Source organism: Pelodiscus sinensis, chromosome 27, assembly GCF_049634645.1.
Source record: "Pelodiscus sinensis isolate JC-2024 chromosome 27, ASM4963464v1, whole genome shotgun sequence".
NCBI lineage: Eukaryota > Metazoa > Chordata > Testudines > Trionychidae > Pelodiscus > Pelodiscus sinensis.
Window position 1 is genome coordinate 9,825,200 of NC_134737.1, and position 26,688 is coordinate 9,851,887.

Consider the following 26,688-nt stretch of genomic DNA (forward strand, 5'->3'; position numbering starts at 1 on the left):
GGAAACAGAGGCGGTGCCGTTGGTCCCTTGGGAAAGAGGCTTGTGTCAGTGAAAGGGGAGTGAGTAGCATAGCCTAGTGGATAGAGCCCTGGACTGGGATTCAGGAGTTTTGGTTCTGTTTCCAGCTTTACCACTGGCAGGCCGGGTGAGTTTGCCCAAAGTCTCGTCCTTGTCCCGTGCCTCAGTTTCCCCGTCGTTTCCACGGGGGCCAGGATACGGACGTCCTTTGTCAAGTGCTTTGAGCTCCTGTGATGAAACGCACCAGCAAAGAGCTGGGGATTATGATTTAGTCTGAGCGCCTTCGTTGGGTCATTCCAGAGCAGAGGCCAAAGGCCGGAAGATGATGCTTCTGGCCTCGAGTGGAGTGTTTGCTAAAGCCCCAGGATGTTACAGGCTGGAGGGCTGTTTTTGAAGCTGTGGGCGGCTTTTTTGTGTCTCTCTCTTTTTGGAGTCGGGCTTATTGCTGTGACTGGGGGGAGCCCAGAGATCGTGGCCCCGTTCTGCTTGGTGGTGTTTGGGATTCAGCGCGTCTCTTCCTGACTTGGAGAGGGTTGTTAAAGAACTGACATCCTGCACTTCCGTTCCCTGCGCTACCCTGGGCTGCCTGTAGGTTGCTCAGCCTTTCTGTGCCGCAGGTCCCTAGGTATGAAGAGGGATAACGATCCTTCCCTTGCCTTGTGTGTTCAGATTGTAAACTCTTCTGGGCAGGCACAGAAGCTAACACCCTTTTAGTTAACCCTTATAAGTACACTTTTCAGAACAATCCCCCAAGAAATAACAGGATGATGTTGTGTTAGTAGGACTAGTCTTGCGGTCCTTATTGAATGCTGTGGGGTTCTGATTTTGGCTGGGAAGTCGCTTGGCGGTGGATGCAGCTGCCAGAGAGAAATACTCTGTGTGGCCATGGGCAAACGCCTTTGCCGCCGTGTGCCTCAGTTTCCCCACCTATAAAATGGGGACCTTGCCATATGACACAGTTTGAGATGTTTGGCTGACAGGCATTACTCACAAGTAGAGCACTGCTATTAGAACCAAGCCCCGGGGGCTTGATTTAATCGCACTGCCGCCTTTGCAACGGTCCAATCCATCCCCTTTCTCTGTCAGCAGTTCCTTCGTGCCTCAGGAGGAGCTGTGACCTGCCCCACACGTGTGCCATGGCGTCGCGCATCGGGCTGCGGATGCAGCTGATGAGGGAGCAAGCGCAGCAGGAGGAGCAGAGGGAGCGGATGCAGCAGCAGGCAGTGATGCATTACATGCATCAGCAGCAGATGCCGCTGGCCCCCACACCGGCCATCAACACCCCAGTCCAGTTCCAGTCCCCGCCGCCTGTGCCGGGAGAGGTCTTAAAGGTACCGTGCAGACTTGGTTGTTTCCTTCTCTCCTCGGGTGGGGAAGTCTAGGCCGCATGAAGAGCTCTAACGGTTTTCCCCTGGGGATGGGGCGGTCTTGTAGGTTCAGACGTACTTGGAGAACCCCACCACGTACCATCTGCAGAAGTCGCGGGACAAGAAGGTCCAGGAGTATCTCTCGGAAACCTACGGGAACAAGTTTGCTGCTCACATCAGCCCCATCCTGCACTCTCCGAAGCCTCCCCCGGCCGCCTCTCCAGGCGTCAGGCCCAGCCATGTCATGCCCTCTTCAGCCGGCAACAGCGCCCCCAACAGCCCCATGGCTATGCTCAACATCAGCTCCAACCCAGAGAGAGAGGTAAGGAACTGGCTGGGGTTCATAGAGCACTGGATGAATGGAGGAGAGGAAGGGAAGGCTTTAAAAATGGCACGTGATCAGGGTTTTTTCGGTCCTGGCTACTCTCAGCGGGCAGCGCTACACGGAGGAGAGTTGGGATTTCCCAGCGGGAGGCACTATGAGACATACCACCAGCTAGCACAGGGGAAGGCAATAATTCTTAGGGTGGGGCCACTTAGTGAATTTTGGTACATGGTTGTGGGGCGGGGCTTGGGATGGAAGGGGTGGGGCTGGGAACTAGCCTCCCCCCAGAATTGTCGGGGACTAGAGGCTTTGAATTTAAAAACACAGCGAAGGGCTCGCATTGCCTGGCAGCTGTGCAGGGTTGTGGCTATTTAAAGGGCTCGCAGCTCCAGCCCCTGCCAGGGTAGCACTGTAACCATGAGCCATTTAAATAGGATTCTGCTGACTGAGTCACCACCTGGAAATTCAGTAGCACGGGCAGCAGGATATGAATAGAAAGTGGCCTGATGCAGTCTGCAGGCTGGGTCAAAGTGTTAGGCAGGCTGGATCCATCCCCTGGGCCGCATTTTGCCCAGCCCTGAGCTAGCTTTTCACAGACAAGGCATGACTTAGCATCAAAAAGCAATCCACTGACCCGAGGAAACCCTCAGCTGTCTCTTTGGTTTCACCCCTGGGCGCGTGTGCTATCAGAATGCCCCTTTCTCTTCCAGATAGATGAGGTCATTGATGACATCATGCGCCTGGACGATGTTTTGGGCTATATTAACCCAGAAATGCACATGCCCAATACCGTGAGTGTCTCTGATTTTCTGCCTTTTTATCTTGACTCTGGAGCAATGTTCCCTCTACGCTTTTCCATCCATGCGTGGAATAAATGTTGTCATATGCACCAAGGCATGTGCAGATGTGCACCACCAGTAGAAACACATGCTTCTGGCTCTGGGTACTGTGGGCACACTGCTGATAAGCTGGGCGGCATGTGAATCTCTCCTGGGCGCCTGCACAAGTGAGGGAGCGTTGAAGGGGAGGAGCCTGTATTTGAAATGCCCTGGCTAAGGCACAATTAGAATACGTGAGCTCTAAGGTTAGGGATGATGGAGCTTTTCCAACTGAAGGCTAGCTGCAGAGGGCCCTTCCAAGAGAGCGCGGACTATGCTACCCATACCCTCTGGGCCGGACCATCTGTTTCCTTCTCTTGGAGGCCGAGAGCCAGGGTAACCACTGTGCACTGGCATGGCCAAAGCATTGCTGCATTCGTGCATCAGCCACCAGGCCAGCCCCTTGGGTCTGTGGGGAGCAGAGCGTAACCAAGAGCAGCCACCGAGGTTGTTTTAACTCACCCTGGGCATCAGACAGGCTGGCCTCAAAATAGAGAGAGGCATGAAGCCACCTTTATACCCTCTCCCCTTGATTCCTGCACCGAGCAGAGCTGGGCTGAAACTGAGAATCTGCCCTGTCTGTCCAACTGTGGCGTCCCTGCATCGATTGCTGGTGAGGAGAGCCAAGGCCGCAGGCTGGAAGTGTGCTGCACACAGTCCGTATGTCCGCGCTGGCTCTTGCCTGGCCCGGCGCCTGGCATGCATTGTTGTGTGTACAAACGGCCTGAGCGCCTCTCCCCCAGCTCAGCCCCTGCTGCCGGAGTGATTATTATTGCAGAGTAAGTCAGCAACAAGTGCTAGTCTGAGCTGGCTACAGCCTGAGCTAGAGACAGTAAACATGAGGTTGGCATTGCTGTGTGTGGCCTGGGGGAGGGGAAAGCTGTGCCGTGACTCCTGCTTTGAAACGAACCCCAAGGGGCTGGGAGAGCATCACAGATGCTGAGCCCAGAAGAGACCCTATTGATTGATCCTCTTGTCTGATGTCCTCTACGGCATCAGCCCTAGAATCTCTCCCAGCTGTTATCGCCACCGTCTCTTGAGCAAAAGCTAGAGCCTGATTTTTTTTTTAAAGACTTCTGGGCTTGATTTAACCCAAAAAACCCAGATTGTGTTAAAGCATCGTGCAACTTCAGCAGGTTTGGAGGCATGAACCCCCAGTACAGGCTGCAACCACTTGAACTTTTGGGCTGACTGTGAGGATTGCAGGGTAGTGGTTAGAGTAGAGGAACTAGGGAGTTTGGGTTTCTGTTCTTGATTCAGCCTCTGTGTGTCCATGGGCAAGTCCCTTCACCTCGTGTAAAATAGGGGTAAGGGTACTTAACGGCCAGGGTGTGATGTCAGACCACATTTGTGCACATAGGGAAACTGAGGCAGGGAGTGGTGAAGTTACTCAACTGAGGTCCCATGGAGAGTCAGTGGCAGAGTTTCCAGTTTCATGCTCTTCATGCGGGCCCTTGTGATTGACTGGACAGCCAGACCTGAGCCAGCTTTCTAGCTCCCCGATCCCATTTCTCCCTCCTCCTGCTGGACGAGAACCACGCTCCCTTGTTTTTCAGCTTCCGATGTCCAGCAGTCACATGAATGTATATAGCGGTGACCCCCAGCTGACACCCTCCCTGGTGGCCGTCACCAGCAGCTCCTGCCCCGCCGACCTCGCTCAGAAGAGAGAACTGACAGGTAACACACGTGAGTTCTGACCGCAGCCCGTGGGAGCGTCGAGGGGCCAGATCTGGCCGGCACCAGGACTCACGCCGCTGATGGTGGGGTGTGGGTCAAACAGAACCCTGCCCACCTCAGAGGCTAAGTGATGCTGGTTTGCTACCGGGGGATTGTGACAATGGAGCTGTGGGGTGACCTTGTTGGTCTTTTCTTGCAGATGCTGAGAGCCGAGCCTTGGCTAAAGAGCGACAGAAAAAGGACAATCACAACCTGAGTGAGTGGCTGGTTGCTTCTAGCTGCATGGCTGGGTCTCCTGCCCTAGTCCCTTTCCCGAGCACACTCTGTATCACTGGTTTCCCTTTCCCTCTCCTGTCATCCCGCTCATCTCTCTGAACAGCCCATTCCCCCTAGCACCTCTTGCATGCGCCGTAGAGGGATCCACACAGTGTATCTGAGCAGGCTCCGTCTAAGCCAGTACCCTGGCTGACAGTGGCCAGTCCCGGATGCTTCAGTAGAAGGCGCAAGAAACCCCATTACTGTGATTATTTTATTTGTACTGTGGTAGTGCCTGAGTCAGGGCTGAGAGCTGGGTGGGCCTGGATGCGAAGTGGGTGGGCCATTGTGCCTGGGGGCTGTATAGACAGTTCTTGCCCCACAGGTCTGACAATAGCAGTAAGAGGAGACAGGCTCTTTTGGGCCGTTCTTGGGGAAACTTCTTCATAGCCCTTCTCAGGCCTTCACTAACTAGCTCGTGCCCTGAAGCATGAGGGTTTGTATCCCGTAGCTATTGCTGCCATGCCCAGTGTAACGCTCACGTCCCCTTCATCCATAGAAATGCGCCATCCTTTATTGGAATAGTGCTAAGCTCGTGGACTCCAAGGCGTCCTATGCTAAATAGCATCCGAAATCTCTCCCCTCTAGCCTCCAGGCCCCCTTGTCATACCCAGAACCTCCTATGGCAACCCATGCTACCCTAAACCATCTCTCCAGTGTGGCCCTATGCCACCCCACCGTGCCTAACCCCCCCCGGCAAGCCACCCTCCTCTCTAAACTGCCCCTTGCTCGCTGAATGTTTTCCCACCTTTGCTGCCCTCCCTCCCCTTGCTGTGTGTCTGTGGAATCGATCACACATACACAGCAGTCCTCCAGAACTGAGGGATGCTTGTTTGGGTGACAGGGACAGGCCAACATCTGAATGAGTCTACAGGTCCCTTGTTCCAAAGCCCTGTGAGGAGAACAAGGGATGAGAATCTCTCTGGGGCACTTGGGGATTGCCCTAATCCAGGCTGGGGACGGTGGGGGCTGGGCGTGTGAACAGGCTGTTGAGTATGAAGGTTGGTTCCAAATTCCTAACCTGGGTCAATTTCCATCCCTCTCTCTTTCCCCCCTCCCCTCCTTCCCTTTCTTTAGTTGAGAGAAGACGAAGGTTTAACATCAATGATCGCATCAAAGAACTGGGAATGCTGATTCCAAAAGCCAATGATCTGTAAGTGGAGTAAGATCCCAGGTGGAGTTTCTGGTTGAGGGGCAGAGGGATTGTAAGGATGATCGAAGCAATATACCCCTGGGGGAATGAAACTTATTTGGTAGATCAGGCAAAAACTCCATAATGGCAACTGTTGAGTATTTGTCCCAGAGGAACAGTGGGAGTCTTGTTTAGCATGTAAAATTTGTCTGGACAAAGCACCTGAGAATTCACTACGGAAATCAAGTCTGCCTGGGCTAGGAGATGGACTAAGTGCAGGTGATTGTCTGCTGTTTCCTAGGAACAGGTTGTACCAGTGCTGAGTTAGGTTCTGTTTCACACATGGAGAATTTTCTTTTTCGTCTGATCTTCCAGCTAGGCAGTTGCTTTGATCCTGGCTGGTCGGGTGTCCATGTCTGTTCCCACATTGGATTCCCTAGGAGTCCGGTGCTTGGTGTTTTCAGAGATCTCACGAGGCTGGGCGTACTGGCCAGGACACTGCCATTCCTCACCTAGACGTGTCCGAGATGTTATTCAGGGCATTACATGGGCGGAGAGGCATTTCAGTGCAGTGCCCCTGCAGGATTTGTCCAGGCCGTGGAGCTAGTGAGAAGGCACTGACAGCGTAGACTGTAATGCCGTCTCCCATGCTGTACCCCAGGGATGTACGCTGGAACAAAGGGACGATCCTGAAGGCCTCGGTCGATTACATCAGGAGGATGCAGAAGGACCTGCAGAAGTCGAGGGATCTGGAGAATCACTCTCGGCGTCTGGAAATGACGAATAAGCAGTTACTGATCCGTATCCAGGTGAGTTCCCATATTCTCCCGTCTAACCCAGCCCGAGGATGCATTCGCTCTCTGAGGGTGTCTACACAGCACAGTTATTTCGATATAACATCAGTCCTACACAGCTATTCTGTTGTTTAAAAATAAATTCGAAATAATGGATGGCTTATTGCGACTTCAGTAAACCTCCTTCCACAAGGAAGAACGCCTCTTCCCAAATATCAGAGGAGTAGCCGTGTTAGTCTGAATCTGCAAAAGCGGCGAGGAGTCCTGTGGCACCTTATAGACTAACCGAAGTGTTGGAGCATAAGCATAAGCTTTCGTGGGCAAAGACCCACTTCTTCAGATGCATCTGACAAAGTGGGTCTTTGCCCACGAAAGCTTATGCTCCTACACTACAGTTAGTCTATAAGGTGCCACAGGACTCCTCGCCGCTCTTCCCAAATAGCTATTTCAAAATAGCCCTAGTGTGGACGCTCCACTGCTGCTATTTCGGAGTAGTTCCTCCCCAGGGCCATTTAGACTAATTACTCCCCAGTTCCTCCTGGGGCTCTAAATTGGGGTAGCACGTCTATATTAGGGGAGCCTGCCTTGGACTCATTTTGAGGCTTCCCTGTAGTATAGACGCGCTATTTCGAAATCGGCTATTTGGGAGTATTTCTTCCAGGATTGCTTATTTCCAAAAAAGTGTGCAGTGTAGATGTACCCATAGAGACCCTCGGCATGGCCGCAGGGCCACCTGGGTCTGTTGGCTTGGTCTCTCAGGGCTTGAGCTGTGTGCTTAAAATTGCAGTGTCAGTATGTAGGCCTGGGCTGGACTCCGGGCTCTGAAACCCCATGCAGGAGAGGGCAGGCTGCCACCTGACATACAGGGCTCTCTTTAGTCCCGGGAGCCTGACTGTAGGTTGAGATGCTGCTGTAGGTTTTTTTCCCTTGCAGACGTGCCCTAACACGCTGTGCCGGCCCGAGCCATTTTGGCACCCCGGGCCTGGGTGTGCGACGCCGCCCCCGGGGCGCACAGCGCATGCACTGCCCAGCCCGGCCTGGCTATCGCTGCTGGCGCGCAGCACCTGGCCATGCAGGGCCCCGCGGCTGTGGGGGGAAGGACGCTGCTGGCTGGCGCCGTGGGGATGGGGGGGCAGTGCTGCGGGAGCCGGGCACGCGGCGCCTGATGGCCACTATAAGGGACACCGCGTGCCCCTTACAGCTGCCATCAGGTGCCCCCCATTGGTGGGCGCCCTGGGCAGCTGCCTGGCTTGCCCACCCCTTAGTCCGGCCCTGCTAACACGTCTTTTGGGGCTGAGATCTTGTCCCTGCCCCTTGGCAGAGGGTCTGGCCTGGATTCTGTTCTCCCTTCAGGCCGTGAAATCGGAGCCACTCACGCTGGCCTCCCCTGAGATACATTTCTGTCCCTTTGAGATGCTCCATGCACACGTTGAGCCAGAGCTGGTGAAGTCACTGGCTGGATGCCTGCTGACGCCATGGGGCTTTGCATCAGGCCCTGCGTAACACCGATCGCCCGGCTCATTTAGTGCAGCCTGCTCTGCCCACCCTGTTACTGGTGCGGGTGGTTCCCAGTGCCAGGAACGGGGGTAACCTTGTACAGAGGCTGCTCGGGCGGGTCAGGCCCTTAGCTGGCAGCTGAGTGGTGCCTGCCAGCGATGGGGACTCGGCACAAGGAACACTGGTAGCTCACGGCATTGGCGTAGGAGCCAGGCTTGCTGTGTCCATGGCCTGTGCTTCCCAGGCTGTGGCCCTCGGGCTGATGCTTTCAAACCCGTTTGCTAATGGCGGGCTCCAGATCCGTCTCGGGGCCCCTGAATAGAGGTTTCCAAGGAGCTTGGGGGTGGGGCTGGGAAGCTCACTAGACCCACCGGTTTGAAAAGGTTGACCTAGGGTTTAGGCCACCCTGGTGCTTCCTGGGTGGGAATGCTGCCTCTCGCCTTAGTAGGGGACTTGACGTAGGGTAGCAAGCAGCCTGAGCCTGCAGTGTCTGCCTCACCTTACCCTTGGATCGCTGCCCACTGCGAAATAACCAGCTGGGCAGGGACTGGGGACGTACGCGTGTGTGCTGTTTTCTTCTTTGCCTCTTCCTTTGTCTCTCTTTCTTTCCCTGGGCGTCCCCTCCCACCTCTCCTCTCTCTCTCTCTGTAGTTTTCTGTCTTTCTCTTCTGCTGTCTCTCTTGGACTCTCTTCACCCCTCTCCCAAGGTCCCCAGCTGTCTGCCTTTTTCATCTGGCTTGGTCACCAGTTCAGTCCCTGCAGGGGGGCGTCTGAAGGGGCACAATGCGGCTCGAGGATTTGAAGGGAACCATGCTCAGTGGGAATGGGGTGGGGGGATGCTATTAGTGGGACTGATGGCCCTGGGTTTTATTTTCTATACTCCCAGCAGAGTGGGTGGTAGCCAGGCCTACGGAGGTCTTCAGACATCTTAAAGGGTCTTGATTTTCAGAGGGCAGGTGCTCTCAGCCCTGTCTGAACACCAGGCTCCTTCAAGGTGTCTCAGAATCATTAGTCGCTCCGGACATTCTTAGTCTGCAGCACCTGCACCGGGGCTTGGCGAGTGTGCCCCGTGGTCCTTAATGTGACGATGGCGCCGTTCACCCTGCCAGATGGTGTCAGTTCAGGCCTCAGGCTGGGAGAGGGTTCCCCACAGATCAGTCAGTGGGGCAAGGCCCTCTCGGCTCCCTCCTGCCTCCCTGTGGCGACTTTGGTGACTCCTGGCTTGTGTGCTCTGTCCTACAGGAGCTGGAGAGACAGGCCCACCTCCACGGCCTGCCAGCCTCCTCGCCCTCCGGCGTGAACGTGGCAGAACTAGTTCAGCAGGTCGTGAAGCAAGAAATGAGCAGAGAGGACGGGTCTATGGAGCCGCACCAGCCCCAGCTGCCTGCAGATCCAGAGACGCAGCAGCCGCTGCCTCTGCCGCCGCCGTCTCCCTACCAACTGGACTTTTCCCACAGCCTGAGCTTTGACGATGGCTCCGGAGGCTTCCACGACCACCTGGACCCCAGCCACAATGTCTCTTTCCCCTCCTTATCCAAGAAGGAGCTGGACTTGATGCTGATGGAGGACACCATGTTACCTATGGCTTCTGACCCCTTGTTCTCCGCCATGTCCCCCGAGGCCTCCAAGGCCAGCAGTCGGAGGAGCAGCTTCAGCATGGAAGACGCTGACATGGTGTGACGAGGAGCCGCTCGCAGGCTGGGGGAGGGGACGAGGGGGGAGGCTTGTCTGGGAAGACGCACATCCCACCCCGGCCCAAGAGGACCCCCACCCGCACTTGAGCCTACCTAGAAATACATTGCTCTATGCAAGCGTTGTCACAGTCACTGGGGAAGTCGGACCCTTGTTGCTACAACTTGATCTGCAAACTTTCTTGCTTTGCCATTAACTGAGCAGGGTTCCCTGGCTTGCCACGGCCTTGAAATTGACCATAGGTTTGCAGCCCAGCTGCCTTGCCTTTCAGCTAAGCGTCCCACAGGCAACATGCAGCGCAGGACTGGAAGCCAGTCTGTCAGGTCTGAGCAGGAGCCTTCAAGGTCAAGTCTCAGCGGAGGCTAGCAGAGGGCTTCTCGCACATTGCTCCTTGTGGCATACGTGCGTCCAGCCAAGCTTCACCACGGGAACCCATGTTCCCTCCAAGTCTTCCCAAGCCCCGGTGCTATCACCCTGAGGGTGCCAGCGGAGGCTGCCTGGTGCCATGTTCCTACCTGTGCTTCCCCTTCCCTTTTCAGACAGGGATACGCAGCTTTCCTGAGGGTGAGTGGGATGTCCCTGGCAGCAGGGTGTAGGGAAGGTGTGTTTCTGAAGGCTTGTTCGGTAAAGAGGCTGGAGGAAGAGTCATCCGAACAAGTTCCTTAGAGACACAAGAGGGACGTTTTCAAAGCCCGGAGCAGCAGTGGGAAGCAAGTGCCTTGTTGATTTGTCACGGGGATTTGCAACAGCACTGGCTTTGGGAGTGGACGTGTTCAGGCCCACTCAACGGCTGCCCCTTGAGCGATGGGACCGAGTCTCCAACTGCGGAAGTGGGTTCACACCCCTCGAAAGCATAGAAGGTTGGGACGCCCCGTCTCTGCTTCCTCTCAGTCCGTGTGGTGGCCTCCTGAAACTTCCAGGTGGTATTTGGTCAAAACCATCTGGCTTGGAATTAATCCCGCACTGACGTTTCCGGACACCAGCTTCTGGCTTTGCACCTGCACTTACTGGTGCTGGCCATTTTGCACTATTAAGCACTTGGGTGGCATTTTCAAATGCACCTAGTGGTGTGTTCACGATGCAGCTGGGAGTAGGCGGACAGGAGAGCGAGGGTGAAAAATGGAGACGGGGAGGGGAGGTAGGCACTTGTATGAAGCCAAAACCCCAAATATTGGGTGTGTCCTTATCAAATCAGGCCATCTGCCCACCCTTGCTGTGAGCGAGACGTGTGCTAGTGGGGCTCACGCTACCAGGCGGAGAACAGTCCTATGGTTGCTTCACGAGCCAGGGGTGGAGGTGGGCAGCTGGCTTGCAGTGCTGCCTGTGCGGTGCCCTTCATACTGCATTTTTAGCGCGCTACCTGGAGTAGCGTGATTGTCTGCCAGAGCTGGGAAGTGCCACTCCCACCTGCACCCTCGCTGTACCCTGAGTGACGTGTGACTGCATCTGAACCTGGGGACAGACATGTTGGGAACCTCCCCGACGAGCCACCCCTGGAAAGGGGGTTTGCATGCACCTCTGTAGGCTGAAACCACCAAGTTGGGGCCCTCGCGCCCTGCATCTCCAGTGTCTGAACCTAGCAAACCAAGCTCATGCAAGGCACCTTAAATAACGGATTCCATAACATGTATTGGGCCAAATCCAGGCAGCCTTTGAGTGCCCTGTGCTCCCAATGAAATAAATGAAAGACCTGACTGAGCTGTTTCTTTCTCAGTCTTCACTCAGGCAAAACAGCCGTTGGGGCGAGTGGAAAGTTTCGCTTGTGTGAGGGGCCTCTGGATTTGGCTCAGCGTGTTCAGTGTCATCACTAACATGTGGAAGATGGCCCTGGAAAGTCACGTCATCTGGATCCAAATGCTTTCTGGTGAAATGTCCGTGGGAGGGGAATTCTTCTGCTATGAAAGAGCATAAAACCCAGCCGGGTGGAGGACCTGGGGGAAGTGATGTGGGGACGGGGGGCATGGAAGGTGAATCTGAGCTTTCATGCTCAGTGAGCTTGGCTCTGGGGAGAAGATCACCAAGGACTCGGCTCTCCGTCCGCACTGAGGAGCTCTGTAACACAGTCAGCAGTGTAGGGAAACTAGTGATCTAAATGTGGGTGCTCCTCTGACCCAGGTTCCCTTCTCCTGAGGGCTTGATCCCAGAATACCCCCCTGACAAGAAACTGCCAGGGACTGTTAACAACAACTCTCTTCCCTCCCACAAGATGGGGGCTTCAACTTCCTGTGTCTTCATGTTCAGGTTGGGCTCTCTCTCACTGGGTCTGGTATCCTAGAAACTGTGGAAATTAGCCCTGCCAAGCTCCAAAGGAAACATCAAGGACTTATCCTGTTCAGGGAAAAGGCTTTTCTGTGTCCTTACTGTGGCTCTCTGTCTCCCCCGCCTCTTCTCCCCTTCCCCCAGGTGCTTCCATGTCCACTTCCATGGTTGTGGCAACACAAGCCGTGTTCTCGCTGATTGGAAGTGGAGGATATCTCTTTCTATCCCTGACCGAAACAAGGTTTGGTCCATTAAGAGAATGGAATTGGAGACTCCTTCAAAAGTGACTGGGACTGGTTCCTGACTCCATTTGCATCGTCGTCATTCTGAGCAGAGGCTCTTCAGGCAGGAGGCAGATCGGTCTTTATGCCATGTCTTTCGGATCCTTGACGTAGCCCCGTGTCTGGGCCCATGCGCAGAGACCAGGTTAGCAGGGTAGTCACCCTGGAGTGAAGCAGGAAGATGATTGTAGGCTGGTGGTAATTGCCCGAATCTTAGCTAAGGCTCTTTGACTTCTCAGAGCCAATCCTCCCTTCCCCCGATATCCTCAGATAATTTTTGGCCTAACAAGCCAAACTGCTGAAGAGTTTCTTTGCACAGCTCTGTAGCTGCATCGTTTCCTGCCGTCTTAGTGCTGTTGATGTCAGCACAGCCACGAGGGGAGTTGGGATGGGAGAGGGGGAATAACTTTTATTTAAAAGAAAACACAACAGTATTTTATAGTAAGACCGTAAGGGGGAGATAGGGGGACCTTATACTTCAGTAACTGCCTTAATCTGTGCACGAAGGTGTGTTTGGGGCCATTACTGGAGTAACGTGATCCCAATCCTCAAAGTTCAGGCGTGCTCGGATCCAGGCTTTCTAGTTCGGGCCCCGTGTCCAAACCTGCTCGCACACAGAGCCCCCTTGACTTCACACCCTGGTGTTAGGTGCTGAGCCCGGACTTATCGCGCAAAGGAAAACTCAGCCTGCCGACTCCCTGAGCAGAAAAGAGCTTGTGAACTGAGCCACGGGTGCTGAGTGGGCGCAGCTCTGGGGCAAGCGTAGGTCTGTGATGGGAGGCAGATGATCTCTGGGACATTGGTGTCTCCCAAGCTGACAGAGGTAGGAAATGACTTTGGCATATGATAACAAAGAAAGTGAGTGAGAGAGAGAATGTGAAAGCGGGGAGAACAGCACCTCTTTTACCTCTCGAGATGAGCAGTGCCCAGCCCCTGGCAGTCAGGAGAGTCCATGCAGAGCAGGGGGAAGGGACATCCCTCGCTTATGGTCCCTTGCCAGTGTACTTGTGATCTGGTAGCAAGCGAGGGAATGACTAGCCACTGCCTGAGGCTGCAGTCCAGCAAGGGCAGCTCTTGCAGACTCCGCGGCGTCAATGCAAAGTTTCTCAGCAGGCCAGCGGACTGAATTTTCCCCGGCTCTGTCAGTGAGTGGGGCCAGCCGGATGAGCCATAGGAGTGTCCCTTGTGCCATGTTGAACCAAGGTGCTTGACTCTGAGTGCCATTGCTACGTGCCTATGAACAGGAGTAACCCTGCAGAGCAGGGCCTGTGGAACCCTATAGACCAGTGTTTCTTAAACTTTTTAAGAGGGAGGAACACCAAACAATATTTTTTTTTTATGAGGAACACCAAGGATTTTTTTGTTGGGGGGGGTGAGGGGCGGAGAGAAAGGTGGTCATTTTGAACTCTGTTCTCCGCGGCACACCTCAGACTGCCTCCGGAACACAGTTTAAGAAACACAGCTATAGACCTTTAAGTGCCTATGAATGCCCTGTGGCCATCCTCCAGCACAGCCATTGTAGACTCCTTTACGTAACACAAGCCCTGTACACACTTGACCCCTCACCCGGAGAGTCTTGTGGACGTCTCCTAAGTGCCGGCGGGATGGCAGCATGCATCGTCTGCAGCAGACCCTATAGAACCCTACAGATCCACGTTAAGTGCCTATGGATGCGCTGCCTGTCTTCAGAGTCCTGCACATGTAGACCTGTAGGCTAAAATCCAACCAGTACTGGGACAGATGCACAATCAGAGATTTCTGGTGTCTAGGACGAGTTGATGAAGTGAGTGAGGGTAAGGTTCCAGGTGTGTGTGTGTGTGGGGGGGGGGGTGAAGCAGGAAGAGCCATGCCTGATGGGATGAGTCATTCTTGGATATCTTGATGGAGCCATAGCCTGAGAGGAATGTCTGTAAGTGCTTTGTTACTCAGTGAAGAGAGTCCCTTAGAAAGGAAAATAAACTGGCTTGAATCCAAAGCTGGCTCTGAACCCACAGCAGGTTGATTCTGTGTTTATAACTGTGCACTATCCGCGGCATGCTTCGGCAGACACAGGATGCGGTGTATCGTGTGCGTTCGGCCGTGTGCTTGAGTGGCTTCAGGACATGGTATGTACTAGGGATGGGCCCACGTGTGACCTTCACTTAAGATGTCAGCTTGAATCACTCGATTTTTTTTTTTTTTTTTTTTTTTGGCCTTGAGGTCTGAAACGACGGCATGCCTTGACGCTTCCTCTCTGTGGGTAGCTGGGACAGGAAGTGATGTATCTAGTGAAATGATTTCCCCAGTGTGTTGCAGCATCTGCAATCTGACCGAAGCCAAGATTTATGTGGAGAGATCAGATTTCTGATATGAGGTCCCCCCACCTTCCCCAGGCTCAGAAAAGCATGTGAATTTGCTTGGAAGCCTTTTGGCGCTGTATTTTCAGACCGCGCTAGGCACCTCGCCTTCTTTAAAATGCCTTGAGTTGGGTACCCAAAATCACTAGTCACTTGGGAACATCTTAGCCAGAGACTTCTTGAAGTGCTCCTCCTCACTGGTATATACCATTGTGCAGCATGCTTCGTGGACTGAGAGTCGCAGTGTGTGCTGTATGCAGAATGGAGTCGGTGTCTGTCTGATGCAGCATATAACTGCGCTCGTCTCATGGTGATGGGATGGAGAACGTGCCACACCATTATCCACCACTCCAGCCAGGGTGAGACGTGGGTGCTTGCCATGCCATGAGAGAACAGTCGTGGGTTTTTTTTTTATCTCTTCTTTTTTTGTGTTTGTTTTTTAATGCACTGTGCTCTGATTAAAAAATTTTACTACTGTTTTATAAATAAATGTACAAAAGAATGAACTGGAATGGGAAAAATCATTAAAATATATTTATTTACAGCCTATCCATGTGTCGGGGTTTATTTGTGTGGGGTGAAGTGATCCTACGCTTTTCCACAGTGGCTGTCATTCCAGAGATCCCAAAGCAGCTTATGAAAGCAAATCAGTATCACATATCCTCATTTTACAGAGGGGGAAATAAAGGCACGGAGCAGGGATGGGACTAGTCCAAGGTCACATGGGCTGGCATTTTCAGAAGGCCTCCTCTCCCATAATCAGGGACTGCTTTTTCTGGGCAGTTCTGGTCACCAGATTTGGGGTCAGGAAGGAATTTCTCCCCCAAGTCAGATTAGCAGGAAGTGGGTTTTTCACCTTGCCCTATGGCATGGGGTGTGATCGGTCTGCTGGGATCACATGGACATGTTTCACTGTGGCAGTTCCCTGCCTTTGCTGGGGTCTTAGGCATTGCAGACACTTGGTCTCTTGTCTCTGTTGCACCTGACAGCTGGCTCCTGAGAAATAAAATGCTCTTGTTTATCTGAAGGCATTGGGCTCATCATAGGGGCATTAAGGGTTAACCTGAATGGCCTGGAATGTGTTGGAGGGTCAGACTAAATAATCTGGCCTTTAAACTCTGCAGTACTCTGAAACTAGTGAGGTGCCCGTGGTTTTTGGACGAGCCCTGTGCATGTTGGGTGTTGAGTTACTGAAAATGTGACCGGGTCACAAAAGGGGAGCTACAGAGGCTAAAAATCTGGTTTTTCATTGGGTGTCCAAACGAGATCTGAGCTCTGCTGCCAGCCCACCCCACAATGAGTCAGGGAATCCTAAAAGATCAGAGCTGGAAGAGGCCTCGGGAGGTCACTTAGTCCGATCCCGTGCTCGAAGGAAGAAGTTCTGAGCCCCTGCCAGCCTGGGATTGTGCTTGAATGCTGACCGCCGTCAGCCACTGGTACTTTTGAATTCAATCTGCTTGGGATCATCTCCTTCAGTTTGGCCTTCAAATGCTTTTTTACACACATCCGCTCCCGCACATGTGTCTTCTCTAAGGATAATGCAGTTTTGGTGCACTCCTACAACCCTGACATCCAAATATGCCTGGTGGTAGAGAAGTGTGTGTCCAAATCCATCACCCAGGACAAATTTTCCAGGGTGTATTTTTTGCCTCTTGAGGCTGGGAAAGCCAGATCCTTTTTTATACAGGTGCACGATTACTTTGGCATTTGAAGCACAGTGCACTTGTGACTTTGGGGCACAAGATGGTGCTGTTGCCACAGCTGTTCCAGAGCTTTGTAGGGCTCTGCAGATTTTGGTTTTGAAGCTGGAGCTTACTAGCCTTCTGTGAAGAAGTCAGAGAGAGGAACTGGGAAGAAAATTATTTTCCTTCGTCGTGGGTGCTCAGTGGTGACACTCAGCTGTCCTTTAAAGATGTACCAAAACACGTGACATTTTGGGGACAGGCAGATTATTGTGACTTATTTTTAAATGGTGTAGAATGTTGTTTGCAGCGGAGTTGGAACGGTGTGGGTCCCAGGATGATAGAGACGCGATGCGAGGTGGGTGAGTTGATCTCTCTTTATTGGACCAGCTTCTGCTGGAGAAAGAGAGGAAAGTTTTCACGCCACACAGACCAAACTCAACCCTCTGGAGAGGCAGGTCAGGGCTAGTACACCCAGTGTGCAGAGGAGAAACAGAGACATGGACATTCTGAATTCCCTCAATGCACCCAGGGCATCAGCAGCAGGGGCATTTGTCCCATGTCTGAGGCTAGTATCCTAACCACACTGCCATTCTCCCTCTAGTTGCTTATGTAGCACTTTCTAACACACATGGCAGGGGCTGTGTGGTGTTGGCTGCCATCCATCCCCAGTGCACCAGTTCGGGATGATCTGTGCTCTGGGGTGAACGGGAGAGGGGAAGGAGAAGTCAAAGTGTAAATGGAGAAAGGAACCATGATCCATGGTGCATTCAGAATCAGGCAAAGCGAATATGATGACAGGTGGAACTCGGTTCTACGGCATATTGTGCACCCCTCTGGGTAATCGACATGTGCCATCCTCTGTCCCTGCTGAGAACATAAGAGCAGCCATACTGGGTCAGACCAAAGGTCCATCCAGCTCAGCGTCCTGTCTTCCAACGCCACGTGCCCCAAGAGAATGAACAGAATACGGAATCAAGTGATTCCTCCCTTGTCACCCATTTCCAGCTTCTGACCAACAGAGGCTAAGAACAGCATCTGGGGTGATGTAGGCAGAGCCCGAATCAGTGGTCTGTGGCGAGCCTTCCAGAAATGAAGAGATGAAGGTCATCCTCTCTCTACCTAAAGCACTTGAAGTAGCTGTTGAGCAAAGGACCCTTTCTAAGGTCAGGAGGCAGGGAGTGATCTGGGAGGGAAGTGTGGGCCCCTCCCTTTGTCCTTGCTGTAATTGGCTCCGTCACAGGGACTGGAATCCTAGAGGCAGCTCTCAGTCTGAGCATTGGGGTGCAGTGCACAGCTCCCTAATACACTGAGGGGTCCTCCTGCAGTGTTGTCAGGTGTCCCGGCATGGTGGGGGTGTCTGAGAATTCAGGATAAAGGGGGGGAGACAGCGATGCCAATTTTTCCCTTGAGCCCCTCGGGCTGTGTCTACCCTGCGAGCTAGCCGTGCGCTTCTCCGCTGCGGCTCACGGGAGCTTGAAATACCTCATTTTTATGCCTGCCTGTGGAAGGGAATGTGGTTGAGTGGACAGCTGGCTGACCAGGACCTCAGGACCTCCGTGTTTGATTTCTGGCTCTTCTGCTGAATGACCTTGGGCAAATCATTTGCCCAGCTGTGTGCCTCAGTTTGCCCCACCTGTAAAATGGGGCTAGTGATGGTGACCTCCTTTGTCAAGGGTTTTTCACTTTACTGATGGGATGTGTTATGGAAGAGCTGGGCAGAACTTTGAGGGGTTACAGCAGAGGGGTTGGGAGTCAGGGCCCCGGGTGCAGCACCAGGCTGGCGTGGTCTCACCGTTACAGTGAGGAGCTGGCTATCAGTCAGGGCATGTGGGTTCTCTGCCCGGCCGTGGCACTGCGTGATGCTGGGCCAGTGAATGCGACCAGCGGTTTTGGTACAGGGTAGCTAACGGTAGGCCTCCGAACCAATGGCCTGCTTTTCAGAGGCGCTGGGCACGAATGGCTCTCATCCGTGGGAGACGAGCTGAAGATCCGATTCTGGCTGGTTCATGGGTGTGTGAAACCCAGCTTGGGGTAGAAAAGCTTTGCCTAAAGCAAAAGTGTGTCCCCAGCCCCTCCAAGTCTCCCTCCCACCAGCCAGCCATTCACATTGGGCCCATTTTTACATCCCCCCCCGGGGGGGGGGGGGGGGGGGCTGTGTGCCTGGGCCCAGTAACCATGGTGACACCTTGCAGCTGCAGGCCTCTGATTAGCAGTCCAGCTGGCTAATTAAACCCTCTGGGAAGGTGGGTGCCTGTTTCTCAAACGAGCCGGATCCTACCTGAGGAGTTAGTCTGCACAGAGAGCTGCCTTCCCCTCTCTGAGGAGCAGGTATTTTTTAGCCGTGGGCAGGGGCACAGAGTTCAAATTTGTCTCTCCCCAAGCAGGGGTAAACCCCCACCCAGCCACCTCCCTTCAGTCAGGCTCTCTTAAACCTCCTGAAGCTCCTCAAGATTCAAGAGTCTCCACCGAATTGACCCAGCTCCCAGGACTGTGACCTAGGGGAACTGGCTTTGCAGCTGGGGAACCCCCCCCCCCCCAAAAAAAAAACCAGGCTGCCGGAGATGAGATAAAGCAGGCTCCTTCTGATCAGGTGATGTGATCGCCCTAAAGTCCTCAAGAGGGGTTCTGAGCTGGGCGGTGGTTTCACCCTGTTCCAATGAGGGGGACTGTTTTTTTACACAATTTTAGATAGGGGGGCAGCTGTCACGTGCTCTAAAAGTGGGTGGGCTGTAAGCCCATCGCTAGGTGGAGGGAAGGGGGGACGCTAATGTATTGGATCTTTTTCTCAAGGCCTTTTGGTTAAAATGGAGAGCAATGCACCTCTAGTTACGTGACTAGATGCCTAAACAGGGAGAAGGGCTTGCGGATGTATTCGGCCTTTTCCATATTTCTACTTGAAATTTTCAAAAGAGCCTAAGTGATTTAGGGGCTGAAGGGTTTGTCTGTGCGGTGCGGATTCTGGGGGTTGATTTCTCCACTGCTCTAACTGTCCCATGTAGACCTTGCTGGTGTGAACTCAAAGACGTTGACGTAGTCCCCTTTCAAACAGCACGGTGGTAACACACACACAAAGTACCTCGTTGTTTGCTCCCGTAGGGTCTAAGCCAGATAGCATGCACCACAAAACTCGCAGACCCCCAGCCTGGACTGTGGTGGTGCCTCAAAGCCCTAAATCTCAATGAGGAGGTGAGTTCCTCAATCACTTTTGAAACTGGAATTAGGCTGCTAAATCACTTCATCGCTTTTGTAAAAGTTACCCCCTGGTTTTTGAGATGGGAACATAATAACGGCCGTACTGGGTCAGATCAAAGGTCCATCTAGCCCAGTAGCCTGTCTACCGACAGTGGCCAGCACCAGGTGCCCCAGAGAAGGTGGACCGAAGACCATGATCAAGCGATTTGTCTCCTGCCATCCCTCTCCAGCCTCTGACAAACAGAGGCCAGGGACACCATTTCTATCCCCTGGCTAATAGCCTTTTATGGACCTAACCTCCATAAAATTGTCCAGCTTCTCTTTAAACTGTTATAGTCCTAGCCTTCACAGCCTCCTCTGGCAAGGAGTTCCACAGGTTGACTACATGCTGTGTGAAGAAGAACTTTCTTTTATTAGTTTTAACCCTGCTACCCATTAACTTCATTTGGCATCCTCTAGTTCTTCTATTATGGGAACTAATAAATAACTTTTCTTTATTCGCCCTCTCCACACCACAATGAGAGATGGAGGATGATCCAGGCTTTAGGGCTCTGGTTAGGAACTCAATGCAGGTACAATTGCTTGTTCTGCTAAAGACTTGGTGTGGGACTTAGGGAACAGAGCGTAAATTGCCTATTTATAAAATGGGGATAACTTTTCCTGGGTGCACTGAGAGCCAAATCCATTTAAAATGGTGAGCCACTCAGATACTGCAGTAAAGGTGGCAGCTAAGCACCTAAGGGAGACAGGAACCATTTTATCCCACAAATCAAACCCGAATCAAATCCCTCACTAGCAACCTGCTGCCCCACACAGTCAAGGGGCCGAGCATGTACTCACCAAAACTCCTCACATGTCTAAAGCGTCATGCAACTGAGTTCTTTGCCAGTGAAGTACTTCGGGAAAAACGGTACTTCTGTACGCTCGTACGGAGCTGCCGTGTTTTTGTCCATCGCCTGTGAAAAGTTCCGGCTGGGGCTCGACTCTCCACAGATGATTGAATTTAAAAAGTAAAAAATTAAAAAGGATACCTTAAAATAGACTTCCGGGATGGAAAAATCACAGCGGCTAATCTTGGAAACTTTGTTAAAAGAAGGAGGGGGAGAGGAGAGAGAAAGTAGTTTCAGATGCTTAAAAAAAAAAACCCTGATTTGATTTATCTGGGGAGTGTGAACACTAAATAGAGAACAACGCCTGAAGTGTGAATTATTTCCTATATTAACACAGAGAAAAACTGATAGCCTTTTCATGTCAAGAGAATAGCGAGGAAGGGAGGGAGGGGGTGAATGACATTGTTCAATCTCTGGGTTTGCTCACTCTTTATCAGGCTGAGATCAAAATTTATTCCCAGGATGAGGCCTGCGGCCCGGCTGAGGCCCTAGAGATTTTTAAGGGCCTAATTAAGAAAACAGGATGAAAATGGCGAAATAAGAGGGCAATTTACTTCTTGCAGAATAGGGAGATCAAATCAACTTATGAGCAATTAATGTGCACAAGGAGAGAATAAAGGGATGCCGGGAGATGGTAGAGGGCCTCATTTTAATGACATGCTCTGGTGTTGGCATAGAGGATTACTCTGAAGGTCAGATGTAGATTGAAACGACCTTGCAGATTCTTCACCCTCCTTCCAATTAATAGAACCAACTCAGAAATGCAAAAGACCCTGGCTTGGAGCATTGCCATCCCTTTACATTCAGACGGGGAGGGAGGGAAGAGAGGACGAAAGGGGGTTTCCTTCAGTTAAACAACAGCTGCCAAAGATGGGGAACGGGGGCAGGCAGGAGAGAAGGGCTCTTAATTACAGCATACGAACCATCCAAAGGAAAAAAAATCGGTGTCAAGGCTCCGGCTTAAGATATAAAAAGGCAGGAGAGTGCTAGCTGGACTTGCAATTCTTAACAACTCCCCTGGAGGGCTAGCAGCATGCGTGTTGTGCGCAGGATAGGAGTCATGTTGCTGTTCTCTTCCCTGGGGGGCGGGAAGCAGTGCTGTCCGAGCGTGCGAGAGAGCTTTCAGTCAGATCTACAGTCGTGCCTGTACCTGGTGCCAGCACTTTGCACCGGTGCAAAGTGTATGTGAATATCACAATGGCCACTTTTTGCACAAAGGCTAGGGCAATGGCCAATAAGGCTCCTTGATCCTGCCCGATGGCGTATTTTCAGGAGAGTTGCCAGATGGTTTAAAAAAAATACCAGACAAAAATTTGTCAAGCAAAAAAAACCCCCAAAACCCCACAACACCAGGGAGAAATGTGGTCACGGACCCTTTAATTGCCATGTGTCCCAAGCGGGCTTCCATCAGGCCGGGGACAAAAGAAAAACTTCTTTAGTTAGAAAATACTGGACATTTATATGTCCAGTATTTTCTCAATTTGTTTACTGGACACGAAGTCCAAACACTGGACTGTCCGGTTCAATACTGGACACCTGGCAACCCTAATTTCCAGCAGTGTAAAGTAGTAGAGTGTGGGTGCTCTGATTTGAGTTTTTACCCCCATTGGGCACGGGGGTAAATGCCAGTGCAAGGCACCGGACTGGGGACATATGTGGTTTGAATGATGTTAACCCTTTCTCCCTTGTGTTTTGTCACATTGAAGTGAAGGGAGTGGCTACAGTTCAGTAATGGATAGAAAGAGAACGGGGCCCAAACCCCGGATCGACACGTTGGGGAAATGGATGCTTAGCTCTGACTCTGATACTTGTCACCTTGCTGCTTGGACGCATGTCACTGCCCCTTGGTCGCTCAGAGCCTTTGGACGACGAGGGACAGAGTCTCGAAAGAACCTGCCTAGGCGTGTGAGTAACAGGTCAGTTTCCACAGAGTGAAGCAGCATCCTGAGGCTGCCACGGAGAGCACTGGGAAATCCACGCTGCCATGTCCTCGCGGAGGGCAGTGGAAGCGGTTGCGATACTGAGCCGGCAGTGACAGGAAAGACACACGTGTTGATGCTTTCTTGGCCCCTTGTGCTGGGCAGTGGTGCACGGGGGCAGCTTCTTGCTAAGGACAGACACCAGGTGGTCTGGGCTTTGCGAAAGAGCCTTCTGGTCTGTGGGTCAATGGGAATTGAATGTGTGGCCCCAGGGTTTCACACTGCATGTGGACCTTACATTAAGGAATTTTGAGCCCCGGCCCCACCCTGAGGCTTCCCCTTCTGCCCAGCGGTATGGAAAACTAAATTCAGCCAATCATATCGCAGACTTCCCAAAAGTCGTGACAGCAATGTTTCCTCCAATCTTTTCCATCCATGGGTGGATTTTTTTCCCACCCATGTGCGGAATAAATGTTTTATGTGCACCAAGGTATGTGCGCCACCAGTGTAAACACAAAACCTAGTGTGGGCACTCTGCTAATCAGCTGGGCAGCATTGACGTCTCTCCTGAGTGGCTGCACATATCGTGCTTCAAGAGAACACTGCGTCCTACCCTTTGGTTCCTGGTGCAGTATGGGAAAACAGGACTGTCCAGTCCCACGTGACATGCCACGGCTGAAATTAGAGCCCTGTTGTGCTATATGGTGTGTGTGTGTGTGTGTGTGTGTGTGTGTGTGCGTGCGCGCGCGCGCACGCGCACACACACACACACACACACACAGAGTTCCTGCCTTGGAAAGACATAAAGTCTACATTGACAAAGGGTGGGAGAGGAAACTGAGGCACAATGGGGAAGTGACTTACCTGAGGTCACCTAATAGGTCACTGAGAGACCCAGGAATAGCCCCCATCTTTTGAGTCTCCCTGGCCAGCGTGCCATCCCCTGAATGCGGACTTTGGTTCTGTTTATAAAGTCAAACCCCTAAGCAGGTTGGATCCAGTTTAGCAATGTGTGTGTGTGTTGAGGGAGTTCAGAGAAGTGATTCTGGTTTTGGCTCCTCTCTAGATGGGACAGAGATTCACTGAACTGCTTAATTCCCACGAGCCATCTCTGTGGTGCCTTTGCCTGGGGCAGTGAAGAATCCAAGCCGGGAAAGCTTAATGGCCTTCATGTACTGGCAGGCACTGCATGCTGCGTGTAGCTACATAGGAGCCCAATGTTCAGCAAGGAGTGAGTCATTCTCATAAGGAGCAAGCTGTAAATACCTTGAGAGAGATTAATTCGATGACTGTGTATGGCATCCGTGGCCACTCGGTGAGTCCGACTGAGACCACACGCATGCCTCTCTCCGTCCCTTGGCGGAAACACCAGTGACTTGATTTACAGATCAGCTTGATTAGTATGACTCTTGGGGAAATTAGCATGGTCTGGAGAGATTCAAATCTTGCTCTGCCCTGGGGAGGTCAGTGCAGGCAATGTGAGGCATCAGCCTTTCTCATGTGCAATGCACAAGTCCCGGCAAAAAGGCAGGGAAGGAAGCAAGAGGATGCAGACCGAGTTACCTATTGCTTTGCTCTGACCTCGGTCCGGAGAAGGGGTCTGCTCCCTTTCGGCTGGGGACTGCCTGGAGAGGAGCGGGGAACCACGTGCTGATGGCAAACCCGTCTCTTAGAAACAACAGCACGCGGGGCTGGAAAACTGCATGGGACAGGAGTGGCCACAAGGGAGAGCCAGATGGTTACGGGAAAAATTGGCTGGAGGCTTTGAGCCTGGATTCATAGCATCATAGCACACTAGAACTGGAAGAAACCTTGAGAGTTTCCAGTCCCCTGCCCTCATGGACGGGCCCAGCGCCATCTATAACATCCTCAGTTACTTGGTTTGTGTGCCTGGGTCAGGGAGGTAGTGGCGGGGGATGGAGGGTGCATAAAGGTGCCTTTTGTGCTCCTCATGTTTTAGGGTGATGCAAGGTTTTGCTTGACCCTGGTATAAATTAGAGCAGCCCAAAGGCGGCGCTAATCTGTGCCCCAAGCCAGTGCTGAGGCCTCGGAAGCAAAGAATCGTCATAGTGCAATACCCTGGAGGCACTTACACAGTCTCCGCATGGGCCAATAAAAACCTCTGTTGCAGGGGGAATTCTCAATGGATGTTTCCACTGAGATCGCTTTGTAGATGCGGGTTTTATTGTGTCTAAGAATCAGACCCCTCTTGTGAGCCAGCTGTTCAGGGAAGTGTTGAATGGGAGAGACAGGGGACCTGTTCCCTGAGGGGAGATGACTGGTTGTGCAGGTGTTTCCCATTGTTCTGTAAGAGCTAGCTTCTCCGTTGCCAGAGATCGAGGGACTGAAACTTGGCAAAGGTCACCAATGAAATGAGTTTCCCGGGCTCAGCCTGAGCTCCTTGAGGCTGTTTCTCCAGATCACAGTAACACCCTGCCGTGAGGGCAGGGGACTGGACTCGATGACCTCTCGAGGTCCCTTCCAGTTCAAGTGTTCTGATTAACGCAGAGGGGGGCTGCAGATCAGGGTGGTGATACAGCCTGAAAACTTTACAGAATACGAGATCTGGAATGATGGGCTCAGCTGAAAGATACCACAGTGGTACCCAGAGAGATGAGGCGGGAAATCTGGAATCACGGCTGACTGGCGCAAGCCAGAATTGGCAGAGCTGAAGAGGGGCACAGAGCTAGAATAGCAGAGGTGTTTAGATTTGGACTGATGTGCAGTGATTGATTGTGCATGAGAGGAAACGGACACAGCTCCTACCTGCTACAGAGAGCATAGGCAAGTGGTTGGAGGAAAGGCGAGGAGTCATTTCTATTCCCAGCTTTGCCACTGGCTCGCTGAGAGACCTGGGGCAAGTTACTCGAAGGCTCCGTGACTTGGTTTCCCTCCCTGTAGAATGAGACTATTTGTGCTTGTCTTGAAGGGCAGTTGGGAGACTTTTTGTTAACAACATCTTTGGCCAACCTCTTTCCAGCTGGGAAACATGTTATGTGATATCGCACCCACCACCATATGGAAGGGGTCATGATGAAGGCAGCAGAAGAGAGCAGGACACAGAGTAGAGAGGGGCAACCGAGGCTAGTGAGGGGGCTTCATGAGATGCCCTCCTCCATCTCAGTGGGCCACAAGATTGTTGTAACCAAGGTGTTCTCCTGGGATCGGGCCATGTTGCTCACTGCACTGGCGTAGCTAGAATTTGTGGGGGGTGCCGACTGAACCATAGCAGCACTGTGATTGGACGCAAAAGGGAGCACATGGCTCTCACAATGCTGTGTGCAGTCAGCACGCACCTCACTTCATGTGCCCTGGCTTTATGTGCGTGTCACTTGAGTAACACCGGTGGGGAAAAAACGACACAGATGGAAACCAGCAGAATCTGGCAACCCTGCATGTGGGCAACAATAAACAAAATGTCTTGTGGGCCACTCATAGGAACCCACTGGGCCGCATGCCATAGAGCAGTGTTTCCCAATTGGTGCTCCGGGGAACCCTGGGGGATCCATGAAGCGAAAGCAAGGGTTCCGTGAAGAACCGGCACTCCCCGGCCCCCCTGTTAAAGAGACAGAGCCATGGCAGAGGGCTTTTTTTTTTTTTTTTTTGCTCAACAAAACACGTCAGGGGCCTTTTTTTTAAGGCAACTCTAGGGGTTCCGTGGCCAAATAAAATTGGGAAACACGGCCGTAGAGTGAGCACAGCCCTGTGGCTATAAAGGACTCGCTGTGTGTTAGGGGTTCAGACCACTTGATCTAGGAAGGAGATGTTAACAACAGGGCCATAGCTCCTGGAGGCCTCAGACAAGCTCAGAGTCCCACTATGCTAGGCACTGTGCGTACACTAGTCAGAGACGGTCCTTGTGTAACCCACACACCTAGTGTCAGAAGGGTAGCCGTGTTAGTCTGAAACGGCATAAACAACGAGAAGTCCTGTGGCTCCTTATAGACAAACGGATTTATTGGAGCATAAGCTTTCGTGGGCAAAGAACTACTTCGCCAGATGCATGTCACATGTGATCTTTGCCCACGAAAGCTTATGCTCCAATAAATCCATGAGTCTAAAAGGTGCCACAGGACTTCTCGTTGTTTCCGCACGCCTAGTGTGGTTCACTGTCCCATGCAGTGGCACTTAGACCACAGCAACATATAAGAAAAAGAGACCTCTACAGCATGGGCTGAGAGCCCGCTGGCTTTATAACTCAAGCTATAGAGGCTCTTGTACTAAGCTTTAGAGGTCCCAGGTTCAAATCCATCCGGTGGTGCAGAGCTTGTGGCCTAGTTAAAGATGAGAGACAAAGCTGGGAGAGGAAAAAGGCACCAAGAGAAGTGACTTGCCCAGCATCACAGGGCAGGGGCAGAGCTGGATTCTGCCTCTTCTCTGAGAGAATTCATGGACAAAACAATGTCATTGCTTAGTGAGAGCCAGGCTAGA

The 26,688-nt window shown here is 52.5% G+C and overlaps 1 protein-coding gene across 11 annotated transcripts in view; it reads left to right on the plus strand.

Annotated features, from left to right (window-relative positions):
- TFEB (transcription factor EB) overlaps window positions 1-26,688 on the plus strand; it is a 91,846-nt gene that overhangs the window by 41,553 nt on the left and 23,605 nt on the right. For 5 of the 11 annotated variants that reach the window (XM_075910345.1, XM_075910343.1, XM_075910350.1 and 2 more), the window contains exons 2-9: window positions 1,105-1,349; window positions 1,453-1,707; window positions 2,421-2,501; window positions 4,145-4,274; window positions 4,465-4,521; window positions 5,658-5,733; window positions 6,374-6,521; window positions 9,246-15,120. In XM_075910345.1, the coding sequence (XP_075766460.1) occupies window positions 1,155-1,349; window positions 1,453-1,707; window positions 2,421-2,501; window positions 4,145-4,274; window positions 4,465-4,521; window positions 5,658-5,733; window positions 6,374-6,521; window positions 9,246-9,683 (1,380 nt within the window). In that variant the 5' untranslated portion in view covers window positions 1,105-1,154 and the 3' untranslated portion in view covers window positions 9,684-15,120. Of the gene's footprint in view, window positions 1-1,104; window positions 1,350-1,452; window positions 1,708-2,420; window positions 2,502-4,144; window positions 4,275-4,464; window positions 4,522-5,657; window positions 5,734-6,373; window positions 6,522-9,245; window positions 15,121-26,688 lie in introns of those variants that run through there. The other 6 variants (XM_075910347.1, XM_075910342.1, XM_075910348.1 and 3 more) reach the window with 3 other exon arrangements.